The sequence below is a fragment of the Aquarana catesbeiana genome, linkage group LG10 (genome assembly GCF_042186555.1).
Source record: "Aquarana catesbeiana isolate 2022-GZ linkage group LG10, ASM4218655v1, whole genome shotgun sequence".
NCBI classification, from domain to species: Eukaryota; Metazoa; Chordata; class Amphibia; order Anura; family Ranidae; genus Aquarana; species Aquarana catesbeiana.
Genome location: NC_133333.1, coordinates 50,972,765 through 50,998,972, shown reverse-complemented (window position 1 = coordinate 50,998,972; position 26,208 = coordinate 50,972,765). Strand labels below are relative to the sequence as shown.

The window sequence follows — 26,208 nt, the reverse complement described above, 5'->3', positions numbered from 1 at the left end:
CACTTAGATTATTATTTCCTGTAATGCCAGTTTGTAGGGCTTTTCACAGTAGATCACAAAAAATAATCAGATCAGTGAAATATATACACACATAATTATATATATATATATATATATATATATATATATATATATATATATATATATATATATATATATGTATGTGTATGTATATTTTTTTTTTTATCCATGAACTCCTAATGCTGATTGTCTAATTGTCTATATATTTATATCTATGTGGCAGAAGGTTGTATTGATCCATTCAATTGTGTTTGCAAACAAAAACAGGTCGAAGTTGGTGGAATTGTCAGAAAATTGTCCCGCGTAATAGTTTATAACCACTGCAAGCTGAAATCAACCTGTTAAAGGGTTGTTATTATCTAGCCAGTCCTGAGATAAACACAGCTCTGCCAGACAAATGTCAGTGAGCAGACTTTTCTCTACTGCATTGAGGGCCCACTCACACCAGATGTGGTGGGACTGTGTCAGAAACCATGAATCAGACTGAGACAGAAGAAGTACAGTTAAATCACACTTGTTTACCTTTTTTTATTATTATTAAACATAGTCAAAACATAGCCAGAGTTTAGGAACCAGAATGCATAGTCAGACAAGCCAAAACGTCAGGGAGCCAGAGATGAGCGTAGTAGAACAGCAAGCAGGATCTGGAGCCAGAAGGAATGTCAGCCAAGCAAGTCTGTAACAGAAAAAAAAGAAGAGCGTTTCTAGAGATGTGACCAAGGCGAATGCAGAGATCATCTGGGCTGGACGGCTTAAGTAGGCAGGACTAACGAGCAGGATATCATCAACAGGTGAGGCACTGTGGAGAGATAGGAGCTGGCAATTAGCTGACAGCTGAGCGGCCAGGTTAGAGAAGCAAGGGCTGAGCACAGCCCTGACAGACTAGGCTGGGCAGCTATTCTAGAAAATGCTCTGTCTTTTGCACACATAGGCTTTTAGCAGCGCTTAGTGGAAGGGGCTTTTAGATGCCGAAAAAAAACCCCCAGCGTCAGCGCATCCAGGAGCATCGGCGTTTTGGCAGAAAAAACTCTTGATGCTTGTAAACAGGTGTTAACACTAGCCACATTTAGCGCTTAAGTATTAATTCATTTCAATGGGCAGAATAATTTTTTTTATTCTGACCAATGAAATGAAATGACGCCCAAGTGCTTGACACCTGTAAACATGCCTGAACGTGTTACACACTTTTACAAGCATCAGGTGTTATTTCTGCCAATGTCTAGTGTGCATGAGGCCTTATACTTACCTGAGCCCTCACTCGATCCAGCTCTCTCTAGCGCAGGGCTCGACAAATCCCTGGCGCCAGGTCGCAATTGCGACTAGAAAATGAGGCCTTGCGCCCGGGTTCTTGTCAGCCCCAGTGGCTAGCATGGGGGGGCGCAACATTGCCGGGCGGCCAGCAAGTGTTTTCTGATGCTGGGCGTGGGGAGTGGCAGCGCTGTGAGCGTGGCACTGAATGGCAGATGAGGGTCTGTATTGTAGTAGGACGGGCGGGTCGGGGGAGGAGTGGAGCGGAGCCGCTGGCAGGAAGTGCCCCCTGTGTGGCTCTCCTCCCTTCCGCTGGGTGCAGGTCTATCAAGCTGTCCAGGGAGACTCCCCGCAGCAGGAACCAGTGGCTCTGAATGGGCTCAGCAGTGCCCCCGAGCCGGTTACCATCTTGCAGAGGATTTCCCGGGCGCTCTGGTTCCCCCCCTGGACGGGCTCCAAGTCAGAACGGCACATCACATATCGGTGCCTTACCAGTGTCGCACCAGTGCAGCCTCAGCAGTGGCCCACCAGTGTAGCATCAGTGCAAGTGCAGCTTCATCAGTGCCTATAAGTGCAGCATCATCACCACATGTTAGTGTAGAAGAAAACTCACTTATTTGCTAATTTTTTTCTAACAGAAATAAAGAAAAGTGTTTTTATTTTTTTTTTCAAAATTTTGTCTTTTTTTTTTTTTTTCATGCATTTAGCAAAAAATAAAATCTCAGCGGTGATTAACTACCACCAGAAGAAAGCTCCCACATTTCATATGAGTACAGTGTTGCATGACCGCGAAATTGTCATTCAAAGCTAAAAATTGGCCTGGGCAGGAAGGGGGTGATAGTAATCAGCCCCTAACTTTTTTAGCTGGCTCCTAGATTCAAAGCAAATTTGTCAAGCCCTGCTCTAGCGGTGCTCTACTATCTCCCTGCATTCATAGGACTGAGAGGCACCACGATAGGAAGCCGCTTCCTATAGGTGCAGACCCGTGGGCTTGCTTCCAAGCCGAGATGTGTGCGTTCATAGACGCACGCAGTGCAGCTTGGGGGCCACCACCACAGGATTTGACTTGCGCGGCATGGTGCTTGCACCACTCTTTAATTCCCCTCCCAATGTCTTTTCCAGTGGACTGTGAAAAATTCCAGCCTGTGTCATTTTTTGCAGTTCATTAAATTTGAATAGGTTGGCTAATGCAGCCCGCAACAGTGCACAAAAAACGCTTGGTTTGCTGACATGCAATGAGCAGTAACCCACTGCAGACACTCATACTTCTCATGTGTTCTGAAGGAACAAGCTTTGTACATTGTTACTTATTTGCACTTATGCTTTGTACATTGTTCTTTACCACATTAAATAACCATTTTTTTTTATTTGCGTAAGTTGTTGATGGATGCATGCTTACATTTTTGGTGGTGGAGCATCTGTTGTAGACATCACAACATACTTTTACTTTTGTGGAATAGATCATGGATATTCATATATGTAAAACAACATTTTGTACAATAAGCCATTAGTACTGCAGATTGACGTCCATCTGTTGAATGTAATATAGTCACCAGCTGTACCTAATTTCAGAAAGCGCTCTGTACCACTTATCTTGTTCTTTAAGGCTGTGAACATACTTGTGTGCTGATGAACACCACTTGTATCCATGGGGTCCACACTGTGCGTGCAAACAAGTATGGTCTAAATCAGGATTTCTCAGCCAAGGGTTCCATAGCACCCTAGGGTTCCTCCAGAGGTTGTAAGGGGTTCCTTGAGCAATGAGCAATTTCTACCTCTCAGTTCCCAGTGACACCATTGATCTTTTTTGTTATCTGTAAGAGGGTAATTCTTCCCGATGACCACAAATGTAAGGAGCATTCTTCCCAATGATCCTCACCCTAATGCACTATATTACCAAAAGTATTGGGATGCCTGCCTTTACACACACATGAACTTTAATGGCATTCCGGTCTTATGCTGGCCATACACTATACGAAAAATCGGCCGAAAAATCGTTCGTATGGACACTTCGTTCGTTTTTCGGCAAGTTAGTGGGTACAAATCGATAATCGTTTGTGACGTTTTTGTGGAAAAAAAACGAACGGCATGTTTGGAAAATTTCTGCCGAACGTACGATAAATTGCAAGGTTAATGTGTTTCCCGTCCGAACTGCCTGCACTAGGTATATGTAAAAAAACGAACACAAAATTATTTATTCATGTCCACTGAACAGATTATCGGACATTATATGATGGCACGATCGTTTGCGGTCACGGTCGAACGTTCGTTTTTCGAAAATGGGTTCGGCCGATTTTCTGTATAGTGTATGGCCAGCATTAGTCCGTAGGGTTCAATGTTGAGTTGGCCCACCCTTTGCAGCTATAGCAGCTTCAACTCTTCTGGGAAGGCTGTCCACAAGGTTTAGGAGTGTGTCTATGGGAATGTTTGACCATTCTTTCAGAAGCGCGTTTGTGAGGTAAATCACTGATATTGGACAAAAAGGCCTGGCTTGCAGTCTCCGCTCTAATTCATCCCAAAGGTGTTCTGTAGGTTTGAGGTCAGGACTCTGTGCAGGCCAGTCAAGTTTGTCCACTCACTCATCCATTTCTTTATGGACCTTGCTTTGTGCACTGGTCCAAATCATTTGGTGGAGGGGGGATTAGGGTGTGGGGTGGTTTTGCAGGGGTTGGGCTTGGCCCCTTAGTTCTAGTGAAGGGAACTCGTTGAAGTTGTCAGCCTACCAAGACATTGTGGACAGTTTCATGCTCCCACATGCATTTCATGCTCCCAACACACACAATTGAATGTGTCAGGACACACAATGCATCACAGTGTGTTGTGTATAGGGCTGCATAGATGCAGACCAGTCAGGGTGCCCATGCTGACCCGTGACAGCCAAAAGTGCCTTCAATGGGCACGTGAGCATCAGAACTGGACCACCAAGCAATGGAAGAAGGTGGCCTGGTCTGATGAATTCAAGAATGGTTTGAGGAACACAACAGCAAGTTGGAGGTATTGACTTGATTCTCTAGAGCTCAATCCAATCGAGCATCTGTGGAATGTGCTGGAAAAACAAGTCTAAACCATGGAGGCTTCATCTTTCAACTTAGAGGACTTCAATGATCTGCTACTGATGGCTTGGTGCGAGATACCACAGCCTTCACCCAATTTTTTTTTTATAAGATTCTCTTAGAATAATGGGTGAATCTTGGGTGAAACCTTGCTAAATAGACCCCTTAAATTTTAAATGAGCAGAATGTGTCATGATCTCTGCAGCAATTACCCGCGGTCATTACTCCATTTCTTACTTGAGTTTGTTCAAGGAGGACTAGGCCGGGTGGGTAGTGGTACTCTGTCTGAAAGTACAGCAAATCCTTTAAAATAAACATCTGTCAAATGGTGCAATCTCCAAAATATTATCTACTCCCAACATGTGTCATTATTAGCACTTTTAGCACAATGCATCTTCTGCGTATCCATTCCATTCCCCGACAAAGCGATTACAGTGCAGCTTTGTGTATTGTTGAGAAGGAGATAAAAATGAGTTTAATCGCTCCGTTTTTGATTCATGTCCCTGGTGTGATTAGCATTTGTTTTGTACAATGTAGATGACAGTTAGGATTTGCGTCCTATAGCTGAGCTGTCTTTTTCCTCCACAGGTGCTTGGACATTAGTCAAGCCATGCAAACCGCAGAAGACGCCTGTGCCCAGCTGGAAGATGAGTTGCTCTGTAAGTTCATCATTATTTTTTTTGTCATTTTTGTTGCTGTTGCCTGTTTATAGAGATAAAGTCCAAAATACAGAATTGAAAGGGGTGAGCTGAGGGCATGTCACTTGGAAAAAGTGCAGTTTTTCTAGACAAAATACATCAGTTTCCGGGTGTGAAGCGCCAGAAAGCAGTAATGTTTTTAGTAACCGATTAGATTCTATGAGTGGCAACTTGCATAGTTTTCCTCTTCCCCGCCTCTGTTCCCACTAGTGCTTTTTGTCATGCGACATGTGACGTTGCATGACAAGTTGAAAACCATGTATTTCAATGACCACCGTTCTAATTGCTTTTGGTGTCAAATGACACCAAAAAAGTTTCTTGCACTACTTTGATGTGACTTTCTTGCAACTTGAGTCCCATAGAATGCAAAAGTCGCATTGGAAATCACACTACTTTGGAGTTGCACTAATGAGAACAGAGCTTTTTAGATGTTTTTTTTTTTCCCCAGAATAACGTGGGTATCGGCCCTGCGCTTTTGACTTTTACCACCTACGCTTGTAAACTTTTGTAACGTGTACAAACACGTCACGCGCTTGGAGATTAATTCATTTCATTGGCCAGAATAATAGTTTATTCTGGCCATTGAAATTAATTAACCCTTAAGTGCTAACCACATCTAGCGATTCAGCACCTTTATGTCCAGTGTGCAGGAGGCCTAAAGGGGTAAGTGAAGGTCCCCTTTAATCCCAGTATTATAATGCCATGGACATGGTTGATTTACTAAAACTGGAGAGTGCTAAATCTGGTGCAGCTGTGTATGGTAGCCAATCAGCGTCTAACTTCAGCTTGTTCAATTAAGCTTTGACAATAAGGCTGGGTTCACACTGCTGCGGTGGCAGACATCGCATGTGATTCGCAGCGCACTGCTGTTCACATCACATGCGATGTCTGTGCTGTGCGATATCAGCCATACAGATAGTATGGCTGATATCGCACCGCATTCGGTCCAAACTCGCACAGGACCCTTTTTTTTGTTCGGACCAAAATCGGATCGCATGGGTGTTCACACCTATGCGATCCGAAAATGTCCGAATTGTCAGTTCGCATTGCGATATGCGGGCTGAACTGGGGGTGTCATTAACATTGTATGACACTCCCCAGCAGTTCGCATATGGCAGTGTGAACTGCCGTGCGAGTTGGTGCGATGCGGGAACCCGCAGTAAATTCGCTGCGTTCCCGCACCGCAGCAGTGTGAACCCAGCCTGAAACCTGGAAGCTGATTGGTTTCTATGCAGGACTGCACCCAATTTTCCATGCTCCAGTTTTAGTAAATTAACTCCTTTTTATATTGCCATGATCATATCTTTTGCAAACCAACTGCGTCACCACTGGGTTGTTTTACCAGTTCAGTATTCTTTAACTACTTAAGGACCACCAGGATTTGCCCCCCCCCCCCCCCCACCCCCTTAATGACCAGGCCATTTTTTGCGATACAGCACTGCATCGCTTTAACTGACAATTGCACGGTCATGCGACCCTGTACCCAAACAAAATTGACGTCCTTTTTTTCCCACAAATAGAGCTTTCTTTTGGTGGTATTTGATTACCTCCTGCGGGTTTTATTTTTCACGCTGTAAACAAAAAAAAAAAAAGCCTGACAATTTTGTAAAAAAGGAAAAAAAAAAAAAAAACACTTTTTTTTTTTTTACTTTTTGCTATAATACATATCCAAAAAAAGTTTAGGCCGATATATATTCTTCTACATATTTTTGGTAAAAAAAAATCACAATAGGCGTATGTTGATTGGTTTGCACAAAAGTTATTGCGTCTACAAACTATGGGATAGATTTAGGGACTTTTTATTTATTTATTTTTTTAATTGTTTTTACTAGTAATGGCGGCGATCTGCGGTTTTTAGCAGGACTGCGACATCGCGATGGACAAATTTGACCCCAAATGACACTTTTTGGGGACCAGTGGCATTATTATATTGATCAGTGCTATAAAAAATGCACTGATCAATGTAAAAATGACACTGGCATTGAAGGGGTTCACACTAGGGGACGATCAAGGGGTTAAGTGTGTTCCCTCAGCGTGTTCTACCTGTAGGGGGGATGGGCTACCTGGGACATGACAGTGATCGCTGTTCCTGATCACTGGGAACAGAAGATCTCTGCTTACACTGGCAGATCCCCGTTCTGTGCCTGTACTAGGCTATCGTGGGTCGATGGCAGACATCGAGTTTGCCCTACCCGCGGGCGTGCTCCAGCAGCCGTAGAGCTACGGCGATTTGCGCAGAAGAGTCAACCTGCTGCAGCAAGAGGTTAAAAGAGAAGCATGTTTGCAAAAAATTAAATTCCTTATACTCGCCTAGGTGGGTGTAGCATCAATCCGATGCTGCATCTGTCCCGTCCCCCCTCTCACCTCTGCTCTTTCTTTCTTTCGACTGCTGATCGCTCAGTTCTCCCCTGCGCTCTGAGCAGAGAGCGGCGACTGTCACTCTGTTCTGCGCCTCCAGTGCTCACTGGAACGCTGGGCTGTGGCGGAGGTGGGAGGGACTGGCTCAGGCTAGATTGCTTTGTTAACACAGCTACAATACAATTCAAAAGAGTTTCAGGAGGGCCCTGCTCGTGAGAGCTTACAATCTAAAATCATTGTAGTAGGACCATTTTAAATGTCCACATGAAATGAGGCCAGAAGTTTTTCCACCACTGTTATCTGTTTGCTTGGTACTGTAATGTTAGTTTAGAGCAAGGCTTGACAAATTTGCTTTGAATCTAGGAGCCAGTTTTTTTAGCATAGCATGAGTTGTCAGCGCCTGGGGCAAGACAAGTAATTTGTGAGGTGCAGGACATGGAGTGCAGGGTACTGGAGAAGGGCGCAGGTCACCGCAGGACATGGGGTGCAGGACAGTAAAGCAATCCCCCACTACTCCTGTATCCTCTTCCCCAGCGTTTGAGAGCAGAGTGGACACAGAGGGCAACTTGTGTGCATAAAACATGTCCTTTCCTGGCTGGCTCCTTAGAGGGCTTGTCCTGTTGCGGGGTTCTTTGTGGCAGTGCCAAGGTGGCGCCATGTTGGAGATTTGGTCCTGCTCTTTCCTCTGTTCTGCTGGAAGGCTCTGCAGGGACACGGGTAGCTGTGGGTGGAAGCAGAAGCCAATGCTCGGCCACTGAAAGGAGAATTAAAAAGATGGGCAGCGGGAGCTCAGTGAGGCGAGTCCGCTCTTGCTACACTTGACCGCTGTCCTTCTCCCCTGCCTAGTCTGCCCCTGACTCGCAGGACAGGTGCTACCGCCTCCTCCTCTGCTCCCCTCACCCTCCCGCCAGGCTCCGCTCCAAGCCACATTCCTGTCTTAATAACGTATCCGGGTGTTCACATTATTCAGACCAACAATGGGAATGGGCTGACAAGTGCCCAAGTCCAGGCAAGAGGATGCCATTTCTAGTCGCTATTGGTGACCTGACACGTGGTATTTGTTGAGCCGTGGTTTAGAGCAGCCTTTCTCGATCTGGGTTCCTCCAGAGGTTGCTAGGGGTTCCTTGGACTATAAGAAAATTCTTCCTTTTTGATAGGTAACCACTGATATCAATGATGTTTTTAACTACCTGTAAAGGAGGGAGTTTTTCCTATTAACTGAAAATGTAGGGAGCATTCTTCCCACTGACGATCACGCTAATGTGAGCTGTAGATACAGTAATTATTACCAGGGGTTCCCTGTTACCATATAGTTATTTTAAGGGTTCCTCCAAAGGTTAAAAGCTTAAAATGGTTGAGTAATGGTTGAGCAATCAGCTCTCAGAGCTCTCCTCACTGAGCTTTGCAGAGTGTAATTTCAGCTCTCTGCCACCTGTTTTCTGAACTCTCACACAAGCTTTATAAATGCTGGACTTTGAACAGCTGTAGAGAAGGATGCAGATAAACAGGTACAACTTATGTTATTATTTATTATTATTATTATTATTATACAGGATTTATATAGCGCCAACAGTTTACGCAGCGCTTTACAACATTAGGGCAGACAATACAAGTACAATACAATTCAATACAGGAGGAATCAGAGAGCCCTGCTCGTTAGAGCTTACAATCTAGGAGGGAGGGTCAAGTTATACAAAAGGGTAATAGCTGTGGGGGATGAGCTAATGGAGAAAATAGTGCAGTTGTTAGATGGAGGCAGGATAGGCTTCTCTGAAGAGGAAAGTTTTCAGGGATCACCTAAAAGTGGATACATTTGGAGACAGTCTGACAGATTGGGGTAGGGAATTCCAGAGGATGGGCGAGGCTCGGGAGAAGTCCTGGAGGCGGATATGGGAGGAGGTGATGAGGGAGCTAGAGAGCAGGAGGTCTTGGGAGGAACGGAGATGGCGATTAGGTTGGTATTTTGAGACTAGGTTAGTGATGTAGCTGGGGGCAGAGTTGTGGATGGCTTTGTAACTAATTATTAACTAATTGTTAGTATTTTGAATTTAATTGGTTGGGCGAGTGGTAGCCAGTGGAGGGATTGGCAGAGAGGGGTAGCAGACACTGAGCTGTTTGTAAGGTGGATAAGTCTGGCAGCATCATTCATGATGGACTGAAGAGGTAATAGTCTATTTAAAGGTAAGCCAGTCAAGGCGAGAGATAACCAGGGTGTGAATCAGGAGCTTTGTGGTTTCATTGGTTAGAAAGGGACGTAGTTTAGAGATGTTGCGGAGGTTGAGGCGGCAAGCTTTGGAAAGTGATTGGATGTGGGGCTGAAAGGAGAGTTCAGAATCCAGGATAACACCTAGCACCCTGACATGTGGGGACGGGTGGATGGTTTTGCCATTGCTCTTGACAGAGAAGTCAGGGGAAGAGGCACGTGGGGGAGGAAATATTATAAGCTCGGTTTTGGACAAGTTGAGTTTGAGGAAGTAGTGTGGGAGGATTTGCTTCTCCTCTGCTGTTTATCACCTGAGGCCAGTCACTTCACTGGATATACAGTATGTGAGGGTTTACAACCACTTTTACCTGGCCATACATTGCCATCAGACAGAACAAAAAGTTCTCTATCCCCACTCCAACCAGGACATTGTATTCTGATACGGCTGCAGCCACTGATCGAGAAAAGTTTTCAAACACATTTCTTCAACAAAGTGCTGAACTGGCCACATTTTGATTATTGTATGGCCAGCTTTACAGTTAAAGTAGATGAAAACAAGTGGATGACATTTACAGTGCATCCGGAAAGTATTCACAACGCTTCACTTTTTCCACATTTTTGTTATGTTACAGCCTTATTCCAAAATGGATTAAATTCATTATTCTCCTTATAAAATGAAACAAAATAAATCACATGTACATAAGTCTTTACAGCTTTTGCCATGACACTCCAAAGCTCAGGTGCATCCTGTTTCCACTGACCATCCTTGAGAGGTTTCTACAACTTGATTGGAGGCCACCTGTGGTAAATTCAGTTGATTGGACATGATTTGGAAAGGCACACACTTCTTTTATATAAAGTTCCACAGTTAACAGTGCATGTTAGAGCACAAACCAAGCTATAAAGTTTAAGGAATTGTCTGTAGACCTCCGAGACAGGATTGTATCGAGGCACAGATCTGGGGAAGGGTACAGAAAAATTTCTGCATCATTGAAGGTCCCATTGAGCACAGTGGCCTCCATCATCCATAAATGGAAAAAGTTTGAAACCACCAGGAGTTTTCTTAGAGCTGGACGCCCGGCCAAACTGAACGATTCGGGGCTTCTAGATTTGCTATACACTCTGAAATGAGGTGGGATCTGTGAAGGATATAGGTTTGGGTGAGTCTATCCGATATTTTAGGAGATACCACTTTACTCACTTCTAGGATCTCACTCCAATCCTCATCCAATTCTCCTACGTCAGTTACCCACCTACTTTTGAGGGCATATGCACTCTTGGATGCACAGGGCATAATTAAAACATCATAAAAAATGGACATTAATTTACAATGTTCCTGCCCACATATAACTAGAAGAGCATCTAGAGTAGGCAAAGTCGGATAGGTACCCTCAAATTGCATCCAACTGGAGGTATCGAAATAACGTGGTTTGGGAGGTTAAACTATAATTTTAATTGGTCAAAGGTTTTAAGGGCACCTTGGTGTGTGAAAGCAAATCTGTGAAAAAAAACGTGAAAGCAAATCTATCTCCTTTGAGATCCAGATAACTGGGTCCGGAACCTGAAGCAGTTCGGCAGTTGTTTAGTTGTACCAGAGCAGGGTGTTATTTTGCAGCCCAAGGAAGTTCATTCTAGCCAGTGCCAGATCCCAAATCCGCTTGTGCTGAAACAAGAGGCCAGGCCGGCATGGAGTAGTTGAGGAACCTCCCAAGCCTCTTAATAGGTCACAAAACAGATGAGGGAAATGGGATGTAGAGAGTCGATAGACCAGTAAAAGATACCCTTTGCTGATCCTGTTTATCAGTATGATAGAAATTAGATAATTGAGCAGCCGGATAGTACAGGCCAAAGTCAGGAACCGCAAGGCCACCCAACGTTGTAGGGTTCTTGAGGATTTTCCACGCCAACTTACGCCTACTGGCTCCCCAGATAAAGGATCGCACCAATACCTCCTATTATTTTAAAATTGTGTAGTGGGATATACAGATGCCAGAGAACATACAGCACCTTCAGAAGTAAGACCATTTTGAAAAGACTTATCCGCCCCATGACTCCTAATGCAAGATGTTCCCATATCTGAATTTTAGATTTAAGCATAGGGATAAGAGGCTCCACATTCATCTGAATAGAGTCAGAGGGGGTCCTAGTTACCCAAATACCCAGATGTTTGAAAGCGCTAACCCTAATAAGTGGCAGGGAGGCATGTTCTATTGATGGAGGAAACATATCCAATGGGAGGATTTGGGATTTATCCTAATTGATTTTAAGGCCAGAGAACTTGCCAAACTGCTCGATGACATGAAGTGCGGTTCTTAATGAGGGGCCCGAGTCGGGAAGGTATAGTATCATGTCATGTCATCAGCATAAAGTCCCACCTTTTCTGTCAGGGGGCCGGAATGCAGGCCTTGAATGTCAGGGTGTGACCTAAGTGCCATAGCCAGGGGTTCAACTGCCAGCACATAAAGAAGCGGCGAGATAGGACATTCTTGCCTCACCCCCCCCAGGGAGATAAGACTGTGGGTCCACCCATTGGCCGCTACCCTTGCTCTGGAGCCACTACCCTCGCAATAAAGCAAGGGCCAAAACTAAAGTAACGCAAACACTGCCATAAGTATTGCCATTCTTCAAAGGCTTTAGCCGCATCGAGTGCAACCACTATCCTAGAATCAATTTGATCATGGAAGGGCTTAAATGTTCATAAATAGACGCCTGGTGTTAAAGGCTGTGTTCTTAGCTGGCATGAAGCCCGTTTGATCTGGATGAACTAGGGACAGTATTACTTTATTGAGTCGAAGGGCAAGAATTTTAGCCAAAATTTTTACATCTGTTTGTAACAAAGAGATAGGCCTTTATCATTCGGGTTGAAGAGGATTCTTCCTAGGTTTTGGAATGAAAACAATAAGGGTTTCACGCATAGACTTTGGCAGAACATTAGCATCAAATATAGCATGGTATAGGGTCAATAATTTGGGCACCAGCACATGCGCGAAGTGTGCATAGAATTCGATGGGCAGGCCATCCAATCCTGGAGCTTTAGCCCTAGCAAAGTTAGCTATGTCAGCTAACATTGTGGTAATCAGCTCTGGCTCTGTAATTACTCCTCCCGTGGATGTACCCAATGTAATAACCACTGGTGGACAGGCATCCAGATGTGCCAAATAGACCAACAGTTTACGTGGACGCTCGCCATATTCAAAAATCATTTGCTTAATAAAGAATAATTTACGCTTAGCTTCTTCATAGCACAGTTGGTCCACTACTCTTGTTTGGAGTTGCAATCTGTTCATAAGTTCTAGAAAGTGCATCTGCGTACTGATCCTCCAAAGAAGATAATTGTTCAACTGCCTGAACATGGGAGGCATCAGATCATTTTTTGAATCTGGAAACCTGTTCCGTCAACAAAAGGCGAGCATGTTTTTTAAATGTCCCCCAAACCACTAGTGTGGTGGAAGTATGTGTATTAGACTGAAAAAAATATTTGCACTCCGCAGCTATTATGTCTGTGTAAAGGAGTATAGATAGCCAAAAGGGGTTTAATCTCCAATTTAATGTGGGGGCTTTGGTAAAGGGTGTAATAGTAACCCAATAGGGGGCATGGTCCGATAACAGCCAGGGACAGTAACCTGCGGCTTGTAGCCTAGGAGTGAGCTGTCGGGATACAAAAACAAAGTCAATTCTCAACATAGTGGAGTGAGAGGAGGAGAAGCATGTGTAGGCTTTACGTGTGGGGTACAAATACCTCCATGTGTCTATGAGGGATATATCCACTAACATATGGCTAAACCTGGTTGCCTGATCCACTTGTGGTGCACAGGGTTCGCGACCCAGTCTATCAAGACTGGGGCTAGCCCAGCCAGATGGCCGGTCCAGAGGGGTATTTAGCCATGAATGAAAAGCCCTCGCTCAAAATATTAGCATTGTATGGTGGTGGTATATACCAAGCAGGCCAGTATTAACAAGGGGTTACCAGAAATACCATCTAGCAAAAACCATATCTTCCCTGCGGGTTGGTCTCCACCAAGCTTACTTCAAAAGGAACTGATTTAGCAATAAGAACAGACACACCCCTAGAATAGGTAGTGTAAGTGACATGAAATGCCCACCCGATCCAGGGCTTTTTAAGAGCACACACTGCATAGATCCGTCACATGTGTTTCGACCAGGACAATGATATTCGCCTGTTGGGTTTTGAAAAATTAGAAGATTGCAGTGCGCTTTAATTTGTCACGTAGACCACAGACATTCCAGGTTAGGAATTTGAAGGGGGCTGTTGAAAAAATAAAAATAAAATGTGGAGACACGACCCCCAGAGGTATCAAGAACAGTCTCCAGCATCGTGCAGGACAAGAATTTACGTAATGACAACTGGAGCAGTACACCTTAGGGAAGAGAGCGACTCTCTCCTTCCCCTCTAGGTAGTCAATCGCTGGTAGGGCGAATACAAAGTCTCTCTGAAGAACACTAGAGCTTGTAGGACACGACCCACCCACTGTAAACACTTGATCATAGCAGTTAGCATGGTCAGCACCATCAGCTGCTGCGAAACATAACAGGAAAGTAACATGAATGATGACTATATTCTAATGTTAGTTCAGTTTATAATGGCCACTGAGCATAGCAGAATAGGGAAATAGCCCTGATCCTGGGAAACTGGGCAAGTAGAGGTAAACATCAAAGTTCCAGCAAATAATAATTCCAACCAAGAAAACCAGTGGGATGTCAGCGATGGGTGCCCCATGTATTCGGAGGAGGCACAAGCTCCACTCTGCATAGTATTCACGCCTCAGGCAGGATCCAAACATTCTAACCAGGCCTTAGCTGCTTCTGGTTCCTCGAAAAAGTGGGCACGGTCCTCTCTGGTGACATGGAGTCGGGCTGGAAACAACATTGCATACTTGAGGTATTTAACCCGAAGACGCTTCTTGACTTCCGTGAACCGACTACATTGACGTTGAACCTCCCCTGAAAAGTCGGGAAACGCCAAGATCTGTGTATTGTGATAATCTATGTTACTCTTTTCACGGGACAGGCGAAGAATCGTGTCCTGATCCCGGTAATTTCAAGAACTTAGCAATGAAGACTCGTGCTGGCGCACCTGGTGCTGGTGGTTTAGCTGGCATGTGGTAGGCACGTCTCACAATGAATGATTGTGAGAAGCCCTCCCGCCCATATGTTTTGCTCATAATATCTTCCAGGAAGGTGTCTGGATTAGCCCCCTCCGCTCCCTCCGGGAGACTAATAAAGTTGTGGCGCATCCTGTTTTTGAGATCGTCTTGCTTCTGCTGTAGCTGAGCAATATGGCGGGATGCCTGATCAGAGGAAGCTTTTAGTTGAGGTATTGCATCCTTCGCATGGCTCAGGCGATGTTCAACCTCTGAAACTCAATCCCATAGCTTGTGCATATCCTGTCTGATTAGAGAAATATCTATCTTAACCTCCTCTATTTTGGTGGTCAATGTTGCCTGGCAGGTGGATATTGCCTCAAGGACCTTACTGGTTTTTGAGGCCGAGGCCTCCAGCTCTGAAGAAGACGATCCGTCATCTTCTCCCTGCCCTTCCTTGTCTTTGTGGTGGAATCTGTCCAGTTTTGCGACAGTCTCCATGGTCTTATGAGGAGGGGACAGATCTCTGGCAGCAAAGGTGTCTCGAGTAGGTTTTAGGTTAACATAGTCTCAGGATATTTCACAGGATAAACGAAAAGCCGACGGAGCTCTGGTGTTCTGCGTCCTACTCCATGCAGCTTCAGGCCACGCCCCCCCTCGTTTTTTATTTTTAATAAATATGCAAAGATTTTAAACAAGCTTTCACGTTGTCATTATGGGGTATTGTTTGTAGAATTTTGAGGAAAATAACGCATTTAATCCATTTTGGAATTAGGCTGTAATATAACAAAATGTGGAAAAGGTTAAGCACTGTGAATACTTTTCCGGATGCACTGTAGTGTGTTTTTTTTTTTTTTTTTTTGTTACATGAAGTATGAACAAAGCATACCTCTCTATAGGGTATGTGTTTCCCAATTAAGAGCATAAAGTGTCATTTCTTCTGCTTCGTTTCCCTATCAGCATGAATCACTTCTGACAAATTTTCCTGACACCGAGAATAAAATGACTGTGGGAGGGATCTCCAGCTGATTGACAGCCTCATGTCTGTTCCTGTGAGCTGTGTCCCTTCTCTCCAATCAGCTCTCAGGGATCTCCTCACTGAGCTCTGCAGAGTGTAATTTCAGACCTATGCCCCCCCCCCCCCCCCCCCCCCACCCCTTTTTTTTTTTTTTTTTTCCTGACATCTCAGACAAGCTTATAAATTCAGCACTTTGAACGGATGTAGAGAAGAGAAGACTGCAGATAAACAGGTACAACTTATGTAGGAGGATTTGTTTCATCTCTGTGTACCACCTCAGACCAGTCACTTCACAAGGGTTTATGTAGGGGTTTAAATTAAAGTCCCTTTAAATTATACTTAGCACTGTGGCACCAGTGCAAAGTTTTTCCTACAATCTCCTTCTCTCAGTACTTGTTCATATAACTCAGTGATTAGATGTATCTAAAATACCTATAAGCTCTATTTCTTGTCTTGTTGCAGTTTGTGAAGACTGTCGCTTGTACTTCAGAGATTCCTGTCCACAGCATGGAGCCCCGACGTTCATCCTAGACACACCAGTTCCAGAAAACGTTCCTTCCCGTGCTCTTCTCTCCTTGCCAGAGGGATTGGTAGTAAAGGAGAGACCACAGGGAGGATTTGGGGTCTGGTGTACAATCCCAATCATCCCACGTGGCTGCATCTTTGGTCCTTATGAAGGGGATGTCTTGGCGGATCGGAGTGACTGCACTGTTTTCTCTTGGGCGGTAGGGACTTTCCTGTTGATTTTAAAGCTGACCTTCACTCTCTCAATCAGCATTGACTATTTTTAATCCTCATGCTGTTGGCATTAGTATCTAGATAGGAAAGTACCGTATTTATCGGCGTATAACATGCACTTTTCCCCCATTTAAAGTAGGGGGAAAATCGTGTGTGCGTGTTATACGCCGATATATGCTGCCACCGAGGGGAAAGAGGGGACGAGCGCTGCCGAAATAGAGCTGGATCTCCTGTGTACTCGGCTCGGCTCGCAGTCACGCTCAATCCCACTCAGTCCCGCCCCCTGGATGTCCCAGCATTGGACTGGCGTTATGTCCATCATAAGATCCGGGCCAAAGGGCGGGACTGGGCGTGACGCTGAGTACACAGGAGATCCGGAGCTATTTCGGCAGTGCCTATCCCCACCTATCCCTCGATGGCAGCATATATAACGGCAAGGCTGCAGATGGACAATGAGCAATGCTGCAGATGGGCACTGATTAGGCTGCAGATGGGCACTGATTAGGCTGCAGATGGGCACTGATTAGGCTGCAGATGGGCACTGATTAGACCGCGGGTGGACACAGATCAGGCTGCAGGTGGGCACAGATCGGGCTGCACTGAAGCTGCAGATGGGCGCTAATCAGGCTGCATTGATGTTCGCTGACCATTATTTTGCTTCAAAGTGGTTTATTTTTTTTCCCTGAAACTTCCCTCCTTAAATTGGGGTGTGTGTTATACGCCGGCGCATGTTTTACGCCGATAAATACGGTATATCAGATTTACTTGTGTTAAACCTTTTTTTTTTTTTTTTTTTTTTTTTACATTTCTTTAGGTACTTCCTAGTTCCCATCCCATGCCTAGGCAAACTATTTCATACATTCCAATAGTCTTCAGTAGGGAAGGAGGGGCTTTCTCAGCTAAGCACAAAACCTCCTGATGCATGCCTGAGCTAAGGGCAGGTGGATTTCAGGAAGTAAATGCTATATGAATCATCTGCCTTTAGTCAAGATGGCCACGGTGAAAAATGCTAGCGGTGTTTTTCAAAGTGATTTCTCAACAAAATAAGCCATTGAGACAACATTGGATGGGGGGATGGGGGGGGGGGGGGTTGCTTTGACTATTATAAATGAATTAAATAGCATTTTTGGTTTATCGTGCTCAGATGAAGTGTAGTTCCACTTTAAGGAAAGCTGAAATAACACTGTTGCTTTACCTTTTTTTAAAGGGGAGGTATTTCTATATATTAAAGCCAGCCATACACTAATAGAATTCCCTTTTAAGAAAATTTTATTAAATTTTCTAATCAAAAGTTGGGGTCAAGTTGATGTTTGTTTTTCAGCCTCAGTGACAAGAAAATTTGAAGAACCAAGATGGAAAATGCATTCACCCCAAATTTAAATGTTAAATGTAAACATTTTTTTAAGTATTTTTCGTTTTTTGAAGTACATCCAACGGCATTCGTCGTATCATTAGATGTACTTGATGAGAATTTTTTGCACAAATGTTCAAACATCCACTAGTGTGTGGCAAGCTTTACTCCTGAGATTTACACAGCTCTGCTGGACACCTGACCCATATTGTTTACCTGACTTTCTGTAACTATATAATGCAGCTCGGTCACCTCTCTGCTCCATTCTGTGATTAGACAACTGATGAGCAGCAGAAGACTGCAGACTCTGCTCACTTTGCTCTCTTCTCCTGTCAAAACCTTACTTGTTAATACATGTGCATGCATGTGATTGACTAATAACTAACTGGTCCCCTGTCTCACTGTCATTATTATTATACAGGATTTATATAGCGCCAACAGTTTACGCAGTGCTTTACAAAATAAAAGGAGACAATACAGTTACAATACAATAAGATACAAGAGGATTAAGAGGGCACTGCTCAGAAGAGCTTACAATCTAATAGGGTGGGACAGGTGGTACAAAAGGTTGTAACTGTGGGGAATGAGGTGATGGAAGTGGTAGGAGATTAGTTGGAGATGTGATAGGCTTTCCTATGATGAGATGAGTTTTCAGGGATCGCCTGAAGGTGACGAGAGTAGGAGATAGCCAGACCAGTGGAGGTAGTGAGTTTCAAAGGATGGGAGAGGCTCTGGAGAAATCCTGGAGACGAGCATGGGAGGAGGAGACGAGAGAGCTTGAGAGTAGGAGGTCTTACACCACTATTAAGTCAACAACATCACAATATTAAGGTTTTAGTTATAAAACCCTTATACAAATGAACAGTTGTTCCAGGATACTCATCCACCCAACCGTCCTATAAAATTCAAATAAGTTTTACTTTCAATAAGGTCAAAGAAACACACATATTATTACTTGAACCCTACTCCTAGGTCTTCCTGGAACATCCTGTATCCGGAGGAATATCTATAATACTAGACCACCACCTCCTATCCATGGGTGCACCTCCCACCTACCCCCCTGAGTCAATTTTGGTGTTAAATTAATAACATCATTAACCGGCTCTGTGCTAAACAGGCGTATATCTGAGCTAAGACTCACACAGGGTACTATTGTACCACTCCTACCCTCTTTGCTCCCCCCTGAATAACCCCCCCACTCACTTTACTAACCCCCCTCCACTGCCTCTACTCTCTTTCCCCACCCTCTTTTTTATACATTTTTTTTTTTTTTCTTTTTTTCTTATTATTTCCTCCGTCCCCCCTTCAAAACCAAACTCAAAATGACATACTCCTTTTTGGGAAAATTTCCTACCTTAATTTCACATAATGTAAACGGCCTCAACATCCCCGAAAAAAGAACAAAACTATTAAGAGAACTAAAAGTAAACCCATCAATAGTTCACCTACAAGAAACACACTTTAAACACCAAAATATTCCCAAACTCACTAACAACCTCTTTACAAAAGCATACCATGCTACGAACCCACTAGCCAAAACTAAAGGGGTCACCATTCTCATAAACAAAAACTCCCGTTTGAACACAAACATCCACTCAGATCCCGAGGGTCGATACATCTTCCTTGAAGGTAATTGGGAAGGCTCCCCTATCACTTTGGCAGATGTGTACTTCCCAAACAAAGCCCATATAACTTTTTGCACCAAAATAATAAACAAACTTAAATGGTTCGCGGAAGACTGTATCATTCTTGGAGGAGACTTCAATATTCCTCTGTCACCACTTCAAGACACATCAACAGGTTATTCCCATGTCTCATACAAAATTTTAAAACGAATTAAAGTTTTACTACAATTGTTAGCCTTAATTGACTCATGGAGGTCCATACACCCCACAGGGAAGGACTACACATTTTTCTCATCCCCCCCCACAAAAGGTATTCAAGAATAGACCTAATTTTTGTGTCCCAAAGAGACCTGATTAACTTAGTCAAAGCTGAAATTGTATATAAACCGAATTCACCAATGGAAAATTATAGATGAAATAGTGGCGCTTATCCCCAGGTGGGGAGATGCCAAACACTCTTATCCAGCCAGTGAGCTGAATACAGACGTGACTAGAGAAAAAGTGAAAAAACATATATTGCTAAATATCCCAAAAAGTACAAATTAATATTAAATAAAATAAATTATTCAATAAATTCAATATGAGCTAATATAAATTATAACACTCAGTGAAAGTGATATACAAATATATAAATCCAAGAAAAAATATATAGTGAAAATTGAACACGGTAAATATCTATAAAGTCCAAAAACCAATCAATCGTGGAAAATGAGCGTGAAAATATTTGAAGAAAGTCCAAAAAAAGAGTCGTGAAAATATTTGAAGAAAGTTCAAAAAAAGAAAGTTTAAAAAAAGAAGAAAGTTCAAAAAAAGAGAGTGAGGCTCGGTTCACACTGGGGCGACTTGTCAGGCGACCTAGTCGCCTGACAAGTCGCCTCCCGTTCTGTGCTATGGAACCGTTCTAATCGGAGCGACGCAAGTCGCTCCGACTTAGAAAAAGGTTCCTGTATTACTTTGGGGGCGACTTGGGGCGACTTGCATAGACTTCTATGCAGAAGTCGTCTCGCAAGTCGCCCCGGCAGTCGTTTGCAGGTCGCCTCGCTGAGGCGACCTGCAAGTCGTGCCGCCGATGTGTGAACCGAGCCTGAGGGTGACTCCAAAACTGCTCAGCTGTGTTTTCAAACATCCACCACACCTCTGTGACGTTAATCCACTCCCTGCTGAAATTCAAACTCACCAGCTGTTAAGGCCTCTCACTCTCGTGTTTGGCCTGACAGAGCCTCTAACCCACTTACATGGGGGTTAACATGCAAGCATACACCTCCACTGCTCCATAGGAACACCGCTTTTCTCAGGTTGGTAGTATGATATAAAAATAAAAGAAGCTCCAATAGTGTAATCTCATTTAAAAGATTTAATCACATATAAAACAACTTGTAATGAACTCACATTTAAAATAAAATAACAGGCAAGTCACTTCACTGCAAATGGAGAACTCCCACAGCACAGCAAGCAATAGCAACTGAAATAACAACAGGCGGACCCAGGAGGTGTGTGTGCTCACATTCGTCTCACCCGTCCGCAGCACTCGTCCCTTCACTGGAGCTCCGCTCTGTCCCCCTTCACTCCCTCCTCTAGTATTCTTGTGAGATCGCCGTGTAGTCACGCCCCGACATGTTTCATCATAAAGATTTAATCATGGGGTTGGCTAACCGGCGAATCAATCAAACTATTTAACCACAGCAGAATTAGAGTGGGCGGGTGCAATTCACTCAGCATTCACACACTTCCTGTGTCTCCGTGTGTGCAATCTATAGCCCTTCCCTTCATTCTAAATTCACAGTTCTATATTGAATATATTTCAATCAATATTTAAAAGGTATTTTACAGGTACATACGTGGCAATCAGCTTAACAATATCCCTTCCCTCTACATTAGACCGCTAACCATCATACCAAGGGGTTATTACTTCCCAGATATTTCTCACAAAGGTTGAATTGTCTTTAAAACGAATCATTTCTACCCCACATTAGAAGTCAGTACAATATATCCACATTCATAATGAATATACATAGTGAAAAATATTCTTGTGAAAAATATTAAAAATAGAATAAAGAATAGGATAAAAAAAAAATAAAAAATAAATAAAAATAAAATAAAAAATATATAAAAAATAAAATAAATAAATAAATAAAATTAAAAAAAAATTAATAAAAAATATTATATATATAAAAAAAATATTATATATAAAAAAAATAAAAAATAAGAAGAAGAAAATAGTGATAGGAAACTACACAATAAATAATGATTTCTAGTGAAAAAACATGCATGTATATAGACATCTGCATATACAAACATACATGCATGTAGGTGTAAGCATAAAAGACATAAGTAAATCATAATACGAAATTATAAGTGTGCAATCATATTTAAATATGAACTCCTACATTATTTCATACACGTCTCTCAATTTCCCCATGTGTGACATAGTCTCTCGTGAAAAGTGACCATTGCAAATCTGTGATATCACTATTTAATTAATGTGTAAATTTATGTATGTGCAAACTGCATTCTAATATCTCAACAATAATGAAAACATTTTTTGTGGATATCTCAACAATAGTGAAAAAATTGTGGATGGACCAATAATGTGCCCATTATGTGTCCCCCTGACTTTTAAACTATGCCCATGTGTTTAACATAGTTAGCTGTTACTGATGAAGCAGTTGAGGTCCAGTTCTATGTTCGTACCTCTAGGGAACAAACATTTTAGGAGAAAAATCCATCGAGTTTCTCTCTGAGAGAGATCCCTAACCCAATTGGATCCTCTCCAGGACTGATAAACTACATCCACACCACAGGATTGTAAAATACTTGGGTCCTGATTGTGTTTCTCCTTGAAGTGGAGAGACACACTGTGGTATTGGAAACCCTTTTGGATGTTCGCTAAATGTTCTGTGATTCGCACTGTCAGTAATCTCTTCGTGCGGCCCACATAAAATAGCCCGCACGGGCACCATAAAAGATAGACTACATAAGAGGATTTGCATGTTATAAATTCTCTAATCCTGAACGTTTCATTATCCGCATTAGTAATTTGAGTCACACCCCTTTTAATTACTTTCACTGTTTTGCAACAAATGCATTTTTTACATGCATAAAATCCCTGTAGATCAATTTTTATAGTTTGGTCATTTGATCTATTTAAGATTTTTTTCACTACCCTTTGGCTAAAATTTGGGACCCGTCTATATATAAATTTAGGGCGACTCGGTAGAACATCTCCCAGGTGTCTATCCCTGCACAGAATGTGCCAGTGTCTCTTAAAGATCCTCTCCACATCCCTGTACTGGTGATGTAAACCCGAGATAAATCCTAGCTGATGTTGATTAGTTGGTACTATACAATCTCTCTCTTTCAAACATTCTTCCCTAGGGATGTTAGCTACCTCCTGGATGATATTATTCAAAGCATCTCCTTTATACCCCTTTTGCAGGAACCTTTCTTTCAGAATATTCGCTTGGATGGCATATGTGTCTAAGTCCGAACAATTTCGTTGAACTCTGAGCATCTGCCCCTTTGGTATATTTTTTATCCAATTCGGATGATGTCCACTCCTAATGGATAAATGGCTGTTCCGGTCTGTCATTTTGAAATAGACCTTTGTACTGATGGTATTATTAATCTTAGTTAGAGTCACATCCAGAAAATTTACTGAGGTGTCACTAATGACATGATCCAACCGAATATTGTTCGAGTTGTTATTAACCACTTGACGACCGCCTCACGCCGATGTACGTCGGCAAGGTGGCACGGACAGGCAAAATCACGTACATGTACGTGATTTGCCTTCCGCGGGTGGGGGGTCCGATCGGACCCCCCCCCCCCCCCCGGTGCCCGAGGCGGTCGTCTTTTGTCCCACGGCGATCGGAGGTGAGGGGGAGGCCATCCGTTCGTGGCCCCCCCCTCGCGATCGCCGCCGGCCAATCGATTCATTCCTTTACTGCTGTATGCTAAACAGCAGCAAAGGAAATGATGTCATCTCTCCTCGGCTCGGTAATTTCCGTTCCGGCCCGAGGAGAGAAGACAGGTATGTGAGTGCACAACACTACACACACACACAGTAGAACATGCCAGGCACACAAAACACCCCGATCCCCCCCCCGATCCCCCCCAATCACCCCCCCCCGTCACAAACTGACACCAGCAGTTTTTTTTTTTTTTTTTTTTCTGATTACTGCATTGGTGTCAGTTTGTGACAGTTACAGTGTTGGGACAGTTAGTATTAGCCCCCTGTAGGTCTAGGATACCCCCCTAACCCCCCCTAATAAAGTTTTAACCCCTTGATCACCCCCCGTCACCAGTGTCGCTAAGCGATCATTTTTCTGATCGCTGTATTAGTGTCGCTGGTGACGCTAGTTAGGGACCTAAATATTTAGGTTCGCCGTCAGTGTTTTATAGCGACAGGGACCCCCATATACTACCTAATAAATGTTTTAACCCCTTGATTGCCCCCTAGTTAACCCTTTCACCACTGATCACCGTATAACTGTTACGGGTGACGCTGGTTAGTTTGTTTATTTTTTATAGTGTCAGGGCACCCGCCCCAGGCAGCGTCAGATTAGCGCCAGTACCGCTAACACCCACGCACGCAGCATACGCCTCCCTTAGTGGTATAGTATCTGATCGGATCAATATCTGATCCGATCAGATCTATACTAGCGTCCCCAGCAGTTTAGGGTTCCCAAAAACGCAGTGTTAGCGGGATCAGCCCAGATACCTGCTAGCACCTGCGTTTTGCCCCTCCGCCCAGCCCACCCAAGTGCAGTATCGATCGATCACTGTCACTTACAAAACACTAAACGCATAACTGCAGCGTTCGCAGAGTCAGGCCTGATCCCTGCGATCGCTAACAGTTTTTTTGGTAGCATTTTGGTGAACTGGCAAGCACCAGCCCCAGGCAGCGTCAGGTTAGTGCCAGTAGCGCTAACACCCACGCACGCACCGTACAGCTCCCTTAGTGGTATAGTATCTGAACGGATCAATATCTGATCCGATCAGATCTATACTAGCGTCCCCAGCAGTTTAGGGTTCCCAAAAACGCAGTGTTAGCGGGATCAGCCCAGATACCTGCTAGCACCTGCGTTTTGCCCCTCCGCCCGGCCCAGCCCACCCCACCCAAGTGCAGTATCGATCGATCGATCGATCACTGACACTTACAAAACACTAAATGCATAACTGCAGCGTTCGCAGAGTCAGGCCTGATCCCTGCGATCGCTAACAGTTTTTTTGGTAGCATTTTGGTGAACTGGCAAGCACCAGCCCCAGGCAGCGTCAGGTTAGTGCCAGTAGCGCTAACACCCACGCACGCACCGTACAGCTCCCTTAGTGGTATAGTATCTGAACGGATCAATATCTGATCCGATCAGATCTATACTGGCGTCCCCAGCAGTTTAGGGTTCCCAAAAACGCAGTGTTAGCGGGATCAGCCCAGATACCTGCTAGCACCTGCATTTTGCCCCTCCGCCCGGCCCAACCCACCCAAGTGCAGTATCGATCGATCACTGTCACTTACAAAACACTTAACGCATAACTGCAGCGTTCGCAGAGTCAGTCCTGATCCCTGCGATCGCTAGCAGTTTTTTTGGTAGCTTTTTATTGAACTGGCAAGCACCAGCGGCCTAGTACACCCCGGTCGTAGTCAAACCAGCACTGCAGTAACACTTGGTGACGTGGCGAGTCCCATAAGTGCAGTTCAAGCTGGTGAGGTGGCAAGCACAAGTAGTGTCGCGCTGCCACCAAGAAGACAAACACAGGGCCGTCGTGGCCATAATGCCCTTCCTGCTGCATTCGCCAATCCTAATTGGGAACCCACCGCTTCTGCAGCGCCCGTACTCCCCCCATTCACATCCCCAACCAAATGCAGTCGGCTGCATGAGAGGCATTTTCTTTATGTCCTCCCGAGTACCCCTACCCAACGAACCCCCCCAAAAAAGATGTTGTGTCTGCAGCAAGCGTGGATATAGGCGTGACACCCGCTATTATTGTCCCTCCTGTCCTGCCAATCCTGGTCTTTGCATTGGTGAATGATTTGAACGCTACCATTCACTAGTTGAGTATTAGCGTAGGGTACAGCATTGCACAGACTAGGCACACTTTCACAGGGTCTCCCAAGATGCCATCGCATTTTGAGAGACCCGAACCTGGAACCGGTTACCGTTATAAAAGTTAGTTACAAAAAAAGTGTAAAAAAAAATATATAAAATAAAAAAAAATAGTTGTCGTTTTATTGTTCTCTCTCTCTCTATTCTCTCTCTCTATTGTTCTGCTCTTTTTTACTGTATTCTATTCTGCAATGTTTTATTGTTATTATGTTTTATCATGTTTGCTTTTCAGGTATGCAATTTTTTATACTTTACCGTTTACTATGCTTTATTGTTAACCATTTTTTTGTCTTCAGGTACGCCATTCACGACTTTGAATGGTTATACCAGAAAGATGCCTGCAGGTTTAGGTATCATCTTGGTATCATTCTTTTCAGCCAGCGGTCGGCTTTCATGTAAAAGCAATCCTAGCGGCTAATTAGCCTCTAGACTGCTTTTACAAGCCGTGGGAGGGAATGCCCCCCCCCCACCGTCTTCCGTGTTTTTCTCTGGCTCTCCTGTCTCAACAGGGAACCTGAGAATGCAGCCGGTGATTCAGCCAGCTGACCATAGAGCTGATCAGAGACCAGAGTGGCTCCAAACATCTCTATGGCCTAAGAAACCGGAAGCTACGAGCATTTTATGACTTAGATTTCGCCGGATGTAAATAGCGCCATTGGGAAATTGGGGAAGCATTTTATCACACCGAT

General features: G+C 43.9%; 1 protein-coding gene across 1 annotated transcript in view; it reads left to right on the top strand.

Moving 5' to 3' along the window:
- Window positions 1–26,208, top strand: part of LOC141110672 (E3 SUMO-protein ligase ZBED1-like) — a gene marked incomplete in the record, with an annotated part of 57,702 nt that overhangs the window by 7,100 nt on the left and 24,394 nt on the right. Inside the window, 2 exon segments of the mRNA XM_073602157.1 lie at window positions 4,911–4,981; window positions 16,164–16,426. Of these exon segments, the coding sequence (XP_073458258.1) occupies window positions 4,933–4,981; window positions 16,164–16,426 (312 nt within the window).